Source organism: Thunnus thynnus, chromosome 20, assembly GCF_963924715.1.
Source record: "Thunnus thynnus chromosome 20, fThuThy2.1, whole genome shotgun sequence".
In the NCBI taxonomy this organism is placed as follows: Eukaryota; Metazoa; Chordata; class Actinopteri; order Scombriformes; family Scombridae; genus Thunnus; species Thunnus thynnus.
Window position 1 is genome coordinate 12,668,708 of NC_089536.1, and position 12,508 is coordinate 12,681,215.

General features: G+C 42.1%; 1 protein-coding gene across 32 annotated transcripts in view; it reads left to right on the forward strand.

The window, feature by feature from the left end:
* The first annotated feature begins 321 nt into the window (after positions 1-321).
* Positions 322-12,508, forward strand: part of tcf7l2 (transcription factor 7 like 2) — a 93,173-nt gene continuing 80,986 nt past the window's right edge. For 5 of the 32 annotated variants that reach the window (XM_067576668.1, XM_067576674.1, XM_067576669.1 and 2 more), the window contains exons 1-3: positions 323-1,196; positions 1,391-1,457; positions 1,656-1,780. In XM_067576668.1, coding sequence (XP_067432769.1) covers positions 1,008-1,196; positions 1,391-1,457; positions 1,656-1,780 — 381 coding nt within the window. In that variant the 5' untranslated portion in view covers positions 323-1,007. Of the gene's footprint in view, positions 1,197-1,390; positions 1,458-1,655; positions 1,781-12,508 lie in introns of all 32 variants that reach the window. The other 27 variants (XM_067576643.1, XM_067576642.1, XM_067576651.1 and 24 more) reach the window with 8 other exon arrangements.

Genomic DNA, 12,508 nt, shown 5'->3' on the forward strand with positions numbered 1-12,508 from the left:
ACCTGTCAAGGAAGCAGGATGCAATAACACCCTCCATCCCAAAAAATAGATCTGAGGAAACATTATCTAATACAATGAAAAATAGATCTAAGGACGTGACAAAGCAGATAAAATAGGAAAACAAGCTTGGAGTAATAGCTTTTATACTGCTTTGATAGGCCCTCTAGTATTTGGTAAGCAAAAATAAATAAATAAAAAGGACACATGCAAAAGTAGGTTATGGAGCATGAATGTGAAGGGATGGTTTGGATTTTAAAAAAACAAAAAACTTTAATTGAAGCTATAATGTTAACTTCATTTGGCCCCAGTGTGACAGACTGGTCGGGAATGGTGGAGTCAAACTGGTTGCAAACAGCCTGAGGAAGTACCTTCTTTTCATTTTTTTTTTTTTTTTTCACCGGGAGACCGCCCATCTGCGCGTTTAATCCACATTTGCAAGCAACTCCTATCTTCCTCCTATTTTACCATCACTGTCCTGCTCCCAAACTGCCTTTTTCCTCCTCACATGCTTTTCACTGCAGTCGTCCGCCGGCTTCCTCCAGCCTCCCCTCTCTCTCTCTCGCTCTCTCTCTCTCTCTCTCTTTCTCTCTCTCTCCCCCCCCCTCTTCTCTCTCTTTTTTTTTCTTTCCTCCTATTTATGAAAACGTCACTTCAAGTCCCTCCCTGTTTGAATCTCATTAGTTTCTTGTGTGTTTCTCCCTGTCAATAATCCTGAATCCAGACTCTCTCTATTTCCATCCCTCTCTATCTGTCAATCAGCGCCGCCTTTGAACTGAAAACCACTCCGACCAACTTCAACTCACTCAATCCGAGCGGCTCGACTCCTTCTCCGGCTTCCTTTTTCTGCCAAGATTCCCTTCTTTTTTAGTTTTGTACCAACCGCCAGAGCTTTGGAAAACGCCAATACAGACCCCAAACTTAAACTCGGACTTCCCAGATCACCGAGATCAAGGGTTTAAAACTTTGTGTTTTTGCCCCCCAAACAAAAATATTTTTGCTCGGGAAAAATGCCGCAGCTCAACGGCGGTGGAGGGGACGATCTGGGTGCAAACGATGAAATGATTTCCTTCAAAGACGAAGGGGAGCAGGAAGAGAAAATTTCGGAGAACTCCTCGGCAGAAAGGGATTTAGCAGATGTCAAATCTTCTCTTGTAAACGAGTCGGAAACGAATCAAAACAGCTCGTCGGATTCAGAGGTAAGTTACAGGCTAAAAAAAAAAAAAAAAGAAGAAGAAGAAAAAAAAATCAGGGGATCGATCGGCTGTGTTAAAGTAGGGGCCTACATTTGTTACATTGTAGCTGTGATAGACTTGAGAAGAAAGTTAACTATCAGCCTCGTCGCCCGTTGTGTTAACTTTAACGCAATCCCTGTGTTTCATTGCATTTCAAGGCGGAAAGACGGCCTCCGCCTAGATCTGAAACTTTCAGAGACAAAACAAGAGAAAGTTTAGAGGAGGGTGAGTTTGTGCTTTATTATTCCCGTCTTGTTTTTTTTTTTTTGTTTTTTTTTTTTTTTGCACTATGACATTATGTGCCCGGCGGAGGGGATCTCCCCCGCTTTATTGCTCAAGTGCATTTTTTTAAAGAAAAAAAAAAAAGTTTTAAGGCCACTTTATAAAAAAAAGTTTTCTTCTTTTCCCCCCCCGCCATGTTAGCTGCGAAAAGGCAAGATGGAGGGCTGTTCAAGAGCCCACCGTACCCGGGCTATCCATTTATAATGATCCCCGATCTCACAAGCCCCTACCTTCCCAATGGATCACTTTCTCCAACAGCACGCACAGTAAGTTCATTTATTTAAACTGTATGTGCACACACACACACACACACACACACTCCTCACTAACACACACACACACACACACACACACACACACACACACACACACGGACTCCCGAGTGGACACGGAGACAGCAGGCAGACGCGGAGAGTTGTCACCCAGAAATGCAGCCGATTAAAAAAAAAATGTAGAGCCAAGTTGTGCAACTCCTCCTGAAGTGTACAGTACAGAGGCATGCATGTCCGCCTGCAGCCTGTGTGTTTGTCCTGACCAGCAGCTAGCATGCTAACAGTGCTAAAAAAAAAAAAAAAGAAGCCCATTCTGGTTATTATGGCAGCTCATGTGACATTTTCAATGATATGCTACCATTTGTTTTTTTAAAAAACTTTCACAACAACTTTTTTTTTTAAATTAAATGCATGAGAAATGTGGAATTTAGTATAATTATTGTTATAATTATTGTGTAGGGTACTACTGTATTGCAGGCTACAAGTGCATGTTTTTAAGCCACTGAATAATGCAATGGGCTTGTGTTTGCACAGCCTCATCAAAAATGCCCTTTTTTCCTAACACAAGCTGCATGAGCATTCAGACCTTTACACTGGCTCTCTCACACGCTGCAAGCAGTGTGAAGCAATGTAAAACCACACAAATAAAAATCAATATGCAAATGAGCTTTTCAAAGTTATTTGCATGTGTCAAAGCGTGTAAAGACATTATGTGAAAGGTGCATGCATTCAAATTTGACAGTTCTTCCCCCCACCCCCCTCCGAAACATTGGATAATTTTTATTTTCTCATTGATACTTATACATATATATATATATATATATATATATATATATATATATGAGTGTATATATATATATATAATTTTTTTTAATGTGATTTATTGAATGGAAATGCAACACTGCTGTGCTCTGCATGTGCACCACCTTTTGCTGCTAATGAAGAATCCATTGCTTTTTTTTATTTTTATTTTTATTTTTTTTAAAAAAGCATGTGCTGTGTAAACCCATATTTATAAATAAATTCATGTTATTTATTTAGACACAATCAGCCATGCTATAATTATGCACACTTACTCATTTGCCCAGCACCTCGCCAGTCCCACTGGACTATGGCAATCCTTAAGCGGCATAATTTTCTCAACCATGGGTGTTTTTTGCCCCCCTATTTTAAACGGTTGCAATTACAAGTCTGCGCTTTAGGACCTGTCATCTCATTTTACAAGGTTAAGGCAAAGACCAGGCATTAGGAAATATGACCCCTCCACCCCCCCCACCACCACTTCGGCTCTGGCTAACGAAACTGATATTTGTCACCTCCATTTTTTTTTTTTTTTTTTTTTTTTTTTTTTTGGTGCACTGTGCACACCTTGAAAATAATTGCACATCTGACACATAATGCCTTCTTTTGTGTTTGACACAATTTCTGCTTTTGAGTTCAACATGATCACTCAAGACTTTCACGCAAAATAATTTTTTCTGCTGCTTACACAATTCTCTCTACGTCTCTGTGTGTGTGTGTGTGTGTGTGTGTGTGTGTGTGTGTGTTTTTATAATTTCAAAGATTTTATCATTCCCAGCACATATGAGAACATTTTACCATTCTTTCCCTCTTAGTCAGCCAGCCTTGTTAACGCTACCGGCTGGTATGTGGAATTAGTCACTCATTATTCTCATCAGTACTGACACAAACACTGATGCACAACAACACACATGATGTGGACTGAAGCACTTCCTTGTTCCAGAGATTTGTAGTTTTCTTTGTGACTATCACAGTACTGCGTCCTGTACTAGTCTGTGGAGCGCTCATTTCATTGTGCTTATACAGCATTTAGAAAAGCAGTAAATTGTGCAGTGTGTGGCTAGAGGATGCTGCGGCGAGACAGTGTTGACCTTTGCTCTCTTAATTCCACCTCTGAAATGTTATTTTAAGACAAATTTCAGAAGAAGAAGGATCTTTTTTATGATTTTTTTTGAATACACATTGCCTGATTTGTTACCTGTTGTTTAGTTGCCTCTCTGAACACGCCACATTTCTGTATTCAAGATTGCAAGATTTAAAAGTCCAGTGCAGACTGTTGAGGAGGTGCTTTGTTAGTATTAAAGAAGACAACATTTATTACAGCTTAACTCACAGATCTACCTGAACAGTGAACATGGTTTTCGGCTTGCGGTGGTCTTCCTACTGTACAGCCTCGGCCCCCACTGTCTGCAGCGCCCTGTGTGTCCAGCCATTAGAGCTTTGAAGTCAGCGGTCGCTGTAATATAAATGTATTAGACTTAAAGCTGGCATAAATAATTCACCTGGACATTGATTAGCTGTCTTGCTCCCTAACGTGTCATGTTAAGGCACTGAATATGACTGCTAGTATTATTGGAATGAGACTTTTCTCTGTCTTGTCATGAAAAGCTTTGATTCTCGCTTCATCTCCCTTCATTTTTCTCCTTCTGCTCCTCTCGGTTTTGGGCGACGCTGTGATATTATTTTTAGGAATGTGGATTTCAACATCAAGGCCTTTTTTTAAATCTGTTTTGTGTTTTTTTTAAAAAAAATATTTTTAGGAGATGATTTTAATTGAGATTTTACATTTTTGTGTGGCTAAATTCACAGGCCTCTCTCAAGTGGAAATGTCTTATCAATTTAGAATTATTCTGTTTGTCTGGCACTGATCCTGATATACCGGGACATTTTACCTTGTTTCTGAGATTTTTGTTTTCGCATGACTTAAGGGGGGGAAAAAAAATCCTCCATGTGGTTACCATAATTTGTCTGACCTCTGGGAGCCATAACCAGTGAGAATTTGTTTTTCCTACCACCTAAGTCCAAGGAGGCTCACAATTTAGTATCATTTAGCAATTTGACATGAAGCTGTGCCTGGGCTTTAAAAGCCTTCCTGCCCTCCTCTCCTCCTCTCCTCTCCTTGCCGTCTCCCTCCTCCCTAAACCTCACACAAAGGCCTGCTGGATCACTGAGTGCAGGTTGAATTGGAGAAGTGGCCTGGCCAGTTCACCCCGGTTTTCTATCTCTTTTCACTTTCCCCCTGTTCCCTCTTTGCTCTCTCTATCTCCCTTCCTCTCTCTGTCTCTACCTTTTGTTTCCTGCCGATGCTAACATGGGGCTTGTGAAAAAAGGCGGCGGGTTAACTCCGGTGCTGTGGGCTAACATCACACCTCAACAGGTCTGGAGACTCAGAGGCTGAGGGAGGGCGAGCGGGATCTGGGCGGCCAGCTCTCCTGCATCGGGGCTGCAGGGCCGTAAATCCACTGGCTTTATTTACTGCCTCTCGGACTTATGAATGTTAAGATATTTGACGCCACCCCTGGCCCCATAATTCTCCAGGCCTGGAGAATTTTGGCGGAGGTTTTAAGTTTCGACGTATAATTACGAGTAGTTTAAAAAAGAACAAGAAAGTAGAGGGGGGGGGCTGGGGAGGTGGGGGGGTGGAGGTGGGGGGGGGCGAAAATGCAACACCAAGCATCCACCTCTGTGTTTAGAGTTAAAAAGGACGCTCCCAGAACCTGTGGCGATTCTACAACCAAGACGGTGGAAAGGCTTTGTGGTTGAAACAATAGCATTTCCCTCTTTGTTTCAGTGGTGTTGTTGTACCGGTATCGCTCATGTTGCAGCACATTAAAAAAAAATAAATCCATTTCACACAGGCAGACTACTTCCTTTAACATTATTATTTTAGGAAGAAATAATGGCGGATTTTATGGTCAGATTATTGTAATGAACGTTTCACGAGTGAATGCAACACCACCTCCTTTGTGCTCTCACGTGCACACATTGCTGTGGCCTTATCTGTTATAATTGACACAGACAGACAGTATCTTTCCTAAACGTGGCAGCAGCATAAGCATAACAATGGTATATCATATGGATTATGTGTGTTCGGCTGCTGTAAATGGATTTTTGGCTGTGACAAGAGGAAAGATAGTTTAATGCGGATTTAAGGGATAGGGCCCACACCTTATCAAATTGGCTTTACATGTTAATAGGGCCTAATTGGTGTCCGCGGGGGGTTTGTGGCACGACGCGGCCGCATTTTGTGCCTCCAGCCGCAAAATGCACTCTGAATTTAGTTGGAAGGTTGCGCTCCTTTTGTCTTGCAAATCACTTTTGTTTACAAAGTATGGCGGAAGCGGCTCCCGCTCTGTCTCTCCCTCCCACTACTCCTTTTTGTGCTCACTCTCTTCCTCTCTCTGTCTCTCTCTCTCTCTCTCTCTCTGCTGTTTCTCTCATCCTATGCGAGGAGAGAGGGGAAAGAAAAGGTCCTTATTTTTTCTTCGACTCAATAAACAGTCATAAAAAAGTACAATCTGCTTTGGATTTGAGGAGTTAAGTTAAAGAAAGGGGGGGCTGGGAAGCAAAGTTTGGCACCATTAAACTAAAATTGGGGCCTGCTAGACATTAGCGGTGCACAGCACATTCTCAGAGCTTAATTAGTCCGAACTGTAATTGTTCATGGTCTGCCAATAGGAGTAATGCTCAGGAAAAGTGGAGTTGCACTAAATCGGCCCAGGGTTTTTAAAACAATAAATCACTCGCATATTTGTGCCGTGATTCAGATGGAGGCTCGACCTCTCCCATCTCGACATGTGGTAAATTGTAAAGTCAATGAATCGCAGATGTAGGGGTGGGGGGTGGTGGTGTAAGGGGGGGGGGGGGGGGTGGTGGTGGTGGTGGGGGGAACTCAGAAAGAGAGGGAGAGGGAGTACAGTAAGGTTTTGTTAGTGCCTGGTGAATGAATGGAAAAGATTTGTGCAGTAAATATTTACTGAGGAGATATATATATATTTTCTCCTCCAGTTAACGGGGCTTAATTGTCTAATGCTGATGATGTTGGCAGGCTGAGCCGTGTGAGAGCTTATGCGCCCGTTGATCTGTCACTCTGCTTGAAACACCACAAAGGCAGAAAAAAAAAAAAAAAAAAAAAAAAAAAATCAGTCAGTTTGTGGGTGTGTTTCTAATCAGATTTTTAACTAGTGCAAAGGGAGTCGTGGTTCCCTGGTGGCGGTGTGAGCTGGGTTTGGGTGTAGCTAATGTTCAGCTGCAGTCAAGTCTGGTTTGGAGCTGAACCTTTTTTTAATTAAATCATTGACTTCATTGTTTTTAATGCAATGACAGCTAATCTGATGCCTAATTTTGACTTCAATGCAACAGATAATGCTTGTTACTCATTTAGCCTGGATGAAATTTGTTTTTTTTGCAGAACAAATTATTATCAGAATGGATAAATCCATTTTCACCTCCTGTATCTTTCCCTGTTTCTGCCAGTGAGCCACCACACTCTGCTTTTCTGTGTCTGTGCAAAGAAAAAAAAAAGGCATTAGTTTAGCAGCTGTGCACTGGTGCCCCCTCCTCAACCCCCAGTAACCCCCCCCTCTCTCAGCCTCAACCCCCCCCCCCCCCACCCCACCATCCCTCTTCGCTCCCGCTTTCTCCCATGCATTTCTATAGAGCTCAACACAAAGATAGTACTGTACATCTGGAATGCAACTTTTGTCATCTGTTAAATATAGGCTAGCTGCTGCTGCTGGCCCACAGAGCTTGGGGCTCCCTGAAACATGGAAATTAAATTAATCTGCGTGTGTGTGTGTGTGTATACATGTAGCCACCAGTTAAATTTGTATACAGAGCATGCTGATGCTTTATTTGTATTTACAGGTTTTCCTTGAAGGCAGCACATTTTGCAGTCCCTAGGATTGTTGACGAGTTCACTTTTAAAGCAGTGCAAAAATATGCACAAAAGCTGAAATTTATTATCGACTCTGCTCTCATCTGTTTAGTCGACAATACAGAATTGAAGCCTAAAAAAAATTCAGCATTTTACAATATTTAACCATGAATATACACTAAAAAATCCTGACAGTACTTGTAAATACTTGCTATGCTATAATACTGCTCTTCTTGAATTGTGCATTTTTGCTGGACAGTGCTTAGCTGTTCCATTCATCCCTGTTAAGTGGCCTCTAGTACAAATGCACGTGTTTGTTGCTAGAATGTGAAGCTTCCTCTCACTTTCCAGCCAACAGAATTAACTTACATTGAGCTTCTCTTTCAAATAAAGAGTTACCGAAAAATGGCAATAAGATAATTCGTGGTGGTTGCTGGAGCTTTTATTGACAGTGTTACTGTGCTGAATCCAGCTGAAAAGATAAGGTTAAAATGACTATTGATCGCATCTTTTTAGATATGAAGATTATGGTTAGGGTTAGGATTAAATGGTTTCAAGGGATGATTACCTAGAATCTGTATTTTTTTTTTTTAGAAAGAGTCATAATTACAAAAACCACTGTAAATGTCATTTTATAGTGAGCCAGTTTGAGTGTTAAAGAGTATTTCAAGTATTTAGTCTTGTGGGGCTGTGGATGTGCATCTAACCATATTTTACACTGCAGTGTATTTTTGATGGAGGGTAAGAAATCCACAGAATGTTATGTGAAGAATTGTTTGAGCTCAGGTATCACTCCAGAAATACTTCTGGTATGTACATTTTTTTTTTCCCCCCCTCTTCTTCTTTTCCTCGCCTGAATGTGCATATTTCTGTAAGTTCATTCATAATGGGACCAGAATGCTCCAGTAGCCAAATGAGTTCACCAGTAGCGGAGTGGGAGGGAAAGCACCGGGGCGGGAGGGGGACAGAGAAAAGCGGGAAATGTGTGTTAGGACTTTGCGTGTGTGTGTGTGTGTGTGTGTGTGAGTGGAGGGAGGACGGAGGGGCGACGGCAGGGGGGGGTGCTGGGGGTCGGACGCACAAAAGCCGTCTGAATAGAGCGCATAATTGCTGTTAATGCCAGGGCAATGAGAGCAGCGACAGTTCCTGGTTAGATGTCCAAACAATAGTGCCCCTAGGCTTCACATTTATCTTCCCGTTTAAAAAAAAAAAAAAAAAAAAAAAAAAAAAAAACAGCAGGGACTGAGCGGAGAGGAACACAGATTGAAGCAGGCAAGTTTCAGTTTTCAGCCACGCTTGACGAGCAGGCATGTGTTCATGTGTGTGGTTTCTGCCACTGAATCAACCGCCGCCCCCCCCCTCACACCCCCCCCCCACCTCTTTCTCCTCCACGTCGCTCTCTGTGCTTCCCACCCTCATCGTCATCAAAAAATTTCCCTTAAAAGCTCCGGGTGAGAGGGCCGCTGTGACGCTGGAGGAATTCTGGTGGTGCCGGCCTTCTGTTTGGATTGTGGAGTGTGTTTGGGAAGGGTCAAAGTGCACCGGCGCTGACATGCTTTTCGTTGAGAAAGGAGCTTCCCCTCTCACCCCTTTTTTTTTTTTTTTTTTTTTTTTCACTGCAACTGATAGGGAGTGCTGGAGTCTCCATTGGAGTTTTTTTTTTTTTTTCCAGCTTGTGTGTGTGTGTGCACGCAGGGAGGAGGTGCCACACTGCCATCACAGCTCTTAATGATCGTGTCGGGCTAGATAATGACTAGCTGTGCCAGTGTGCAGTGAACACCTGTGGTACACCCGCCTTTTATGGATGTGGTAGAATGCTCTGGAACGTAGCACAGTAGAAGAATCTCATTCATGCTAATATTTTAAAATCCTAATTTTTTTTTTCTGGTACATACATCAGACGGTAGTGGTACAAAATAATACTATCTCTTGTACAACATAAGCAAATTTCATTTTCAGCCCAAAATGGAAACAAGATGGTTTATGTTACCACAGCTCATGTACATTCTGCAATATTCTGATTTATTACAAGATATTATACATAATGATATAAAGTTCCACTTGCATTATCAGAAGGTGTTCAGTTTCTTACAGTATTTTATGCAGATGGTGTTTTTCCCAGCAGTCTTGTTTTTCTATTGAGTTTGTATCTCCAGTCTTAACGTAGTCAGGGGAATTTGTGTATAAAGATAATCTGTTCAAAATGGCTCAGATGGGAAGGAGGCTTTTTGTGTGCGCTAAACACATAATGGAGGAGTTTAAGGTGATAAAACTCCAGTCAATGTATTTTTAATCTACTAATTAAACTTTTAATTGTATGAGGATAAGCTCCAAGGAGTGTGTGTGGTTATATGTGTGTGTGTGTGTGTGAGTTTAGGAAGCGGAGCGAGCGCACTAATGAGGTGATCGTCTGCTTGTTTGTCGTTAAAGGTGGTGGATTCATAACTGCCTGCGAAAGGTGAGGGAGGTTTTAGAGTGCAAGCAGAAATAAATTCATCTGCTAATCTGCGGATTATGGTAGGATTTGCAGGAGAAAAAAAAAGAAAAAAAAAAAAAACTGTTGGCGAGATTACTTAAAAATGTACAAGGCTAATAAAATGTAACCCCTTTCCACTGACGTGCAGTGTGGAGCAGTGTTAGATTCCTGAGGAAAACAGATTAAGAGTAAATTCCCATGTTAGCTCTTTAACCAGCTGTTAGAAACCTATTTACACACAATAATAATAATACGCCTCTTGTAAGGAGACAGCTGTCAACTTATGTACACAGCACTAGATAACATTTCATATGAACAGCTTGTTACATCCACACAAGGCCTACCCCCTAGCATGCGAGCACTGGATTGCTCAACCATCGTGCAGGTAACGGTGTATGAAGTGGATGAAGTGTTTGTTTTGCTCCAAAATTTGATTGCTAGTGTAGATGTAAACAGCTCGCAGTGTTATTTCTATTTGCTCTATTTTCCATTGTTTCATTTATACTTTACAGACATTATTGAATTTTTAGTTGCCGTTCAAATAATATTTTTCTATTTTTTTTTTCCCAAAATGGATGTTAGTGAAACTCAAAACACCTGTATGGGTGTTGTTTTATGGTGTTTTTACCTTTTTTAAAAAAAAAAAAAAAAGCCTCTCTGAGCCCCCCCCTCCCCCCCCCGCTGTTGTCAGTGTGCATAATCATTCCACTCCAGCGAGGGGCCGGTGTGTCAGCAGCGTTTGGGGTCAATTCCAAAAGTGAACAAATTGACTTACGGCACTGAGTGAATTGTCAATTGCCTTCCTCCCTCGAGGGGTCAGAGTGAATGGAGTGTCTTGTTTGGACAACTGTCCTGAGATGAGATGAGTGGCCTTCACCGCCCAAGTCGGTCGAGATGGACTGACGGATGGACGGACAGACAGAGAAACCAAATGAACTGGCAGACAAACAGATAGGCAAGAGGCAACATGGCACTGTTGAGGCGGAAAACAATGCAATCTAGTAGCCCTGAAATTACTGTTTGATTGGAATAATGACCTGCAGTTCACTGTCGTTGGCAGCTCTGACGATATCCACTGCTGGGGCATTGACACAGGGAGGAAGCGATGACTGTTGTCTTCCTGTAATAAAACCAAGCCTGAATGACAGCTGATTTACAGGATCTCTGTGTTAAATATTAAATGTAGATTAATACTGCACATGTCCCCCGTACTCAAATTTACATGTTTGGAGCGGGATAGCTTTACGATGATTATTCTACATCCTGGTTTCTTCAATGATGGGGTCTGGAACCAAAATGGGACACAAGTCTTCCAGCAGGTTCCCCAGTGGCAGTTTCGTTTCCTAACTGAGGGATCCAGAGTGTGAGACTGAATTTCGTATTTGCTTTGGAAGCTACTTAAATGGAGCAACTCCTGTTAAAGTCCAAAATTAACACCACAAAATCCCAGAGTTTGTCTTTGTTGGATAAACCAGTAAGGAGATACAGGCCAGTAACTTTTGGATGAGTGTGTATAATATATCTATCTATGTGTGTGTGTGTGTGTGTGTGTATATATATGTATATATATACACACACACATAGTCTTTAATGCTTGTGTTCTCTCAAACTTGGCTTGTGATGATCACCTCAAAATAACCTAGTAGTTAACTTGATGCACTGTTAGATTAACATGTGTACTGTAAACATATTTGTGCAATATAAATGTATTTTCCGATGATAAGCTATTTATTTCCATTAGCACGTAAACCAAAGGTTGCTTTCTGATATTAACCATAAACCCAAACCACTGCAGTCATAATGAAAGTTTCAAGATTAGAGACTGGCATCACTAAGCAGGAGTGGCCTTTGTGTCATGTGATGCACGTCACAGTGCCCTTTAGAACCAGGAGGCTCTTTATCTCATCTTTACAGCCACCTCTATCTTTATTGGCTGCCACACTTTGCATATTTGAAATATCAATAAAGATAAATTTTCAGCTTCGTCATTACAGGTGGCGTCAAGTGGCAAAGATTTCAGCATGAGTCTTTTCAGCGACGTGATGGTTTTAAACATTACAACAGCTAATCTCTCTTCCGTGGGAGGTCGGCTTGGACTCTGGTAGTCAGCATTGAAGTAGCCAGCACAGCGCTCTGGAGCATTTCTAGTGGATGAGTCCAGTTTTGCATGTCTATAAAAGCTCTTTGTCTGTTGTGGATGACCCTTGCTGTTGTAAGGCCTGTATCTGTCTCTGCTCAGGCAGGCAGGCAGGCAGGCCTGCAGTGAGGATGCAGCAGCTGGCCGGGGCCCAGGCACAGGAATGCTATGTATGCTGTTTAAACAGTGGCTTGTCTCAGTGCAGGCCTGGAGGAGCAGAGGGAAGGAAGTTGCTGCATGTTTACATAGCTGAATTGTCCTTTGGGCCCCCCCAGTGTCTAATGCACTTCTGTTCAAACATTCACAAGTGTGGAGATGACCCCCACTGATGCTGATGTTCACAGCTTTGCCTCTTCTCTCTGTCTGAATGCGTGTGAACAATGAAGACTCATAGGCCCTACTTTCTTCCCTACTGTGGGTGTTTGCTGCTTT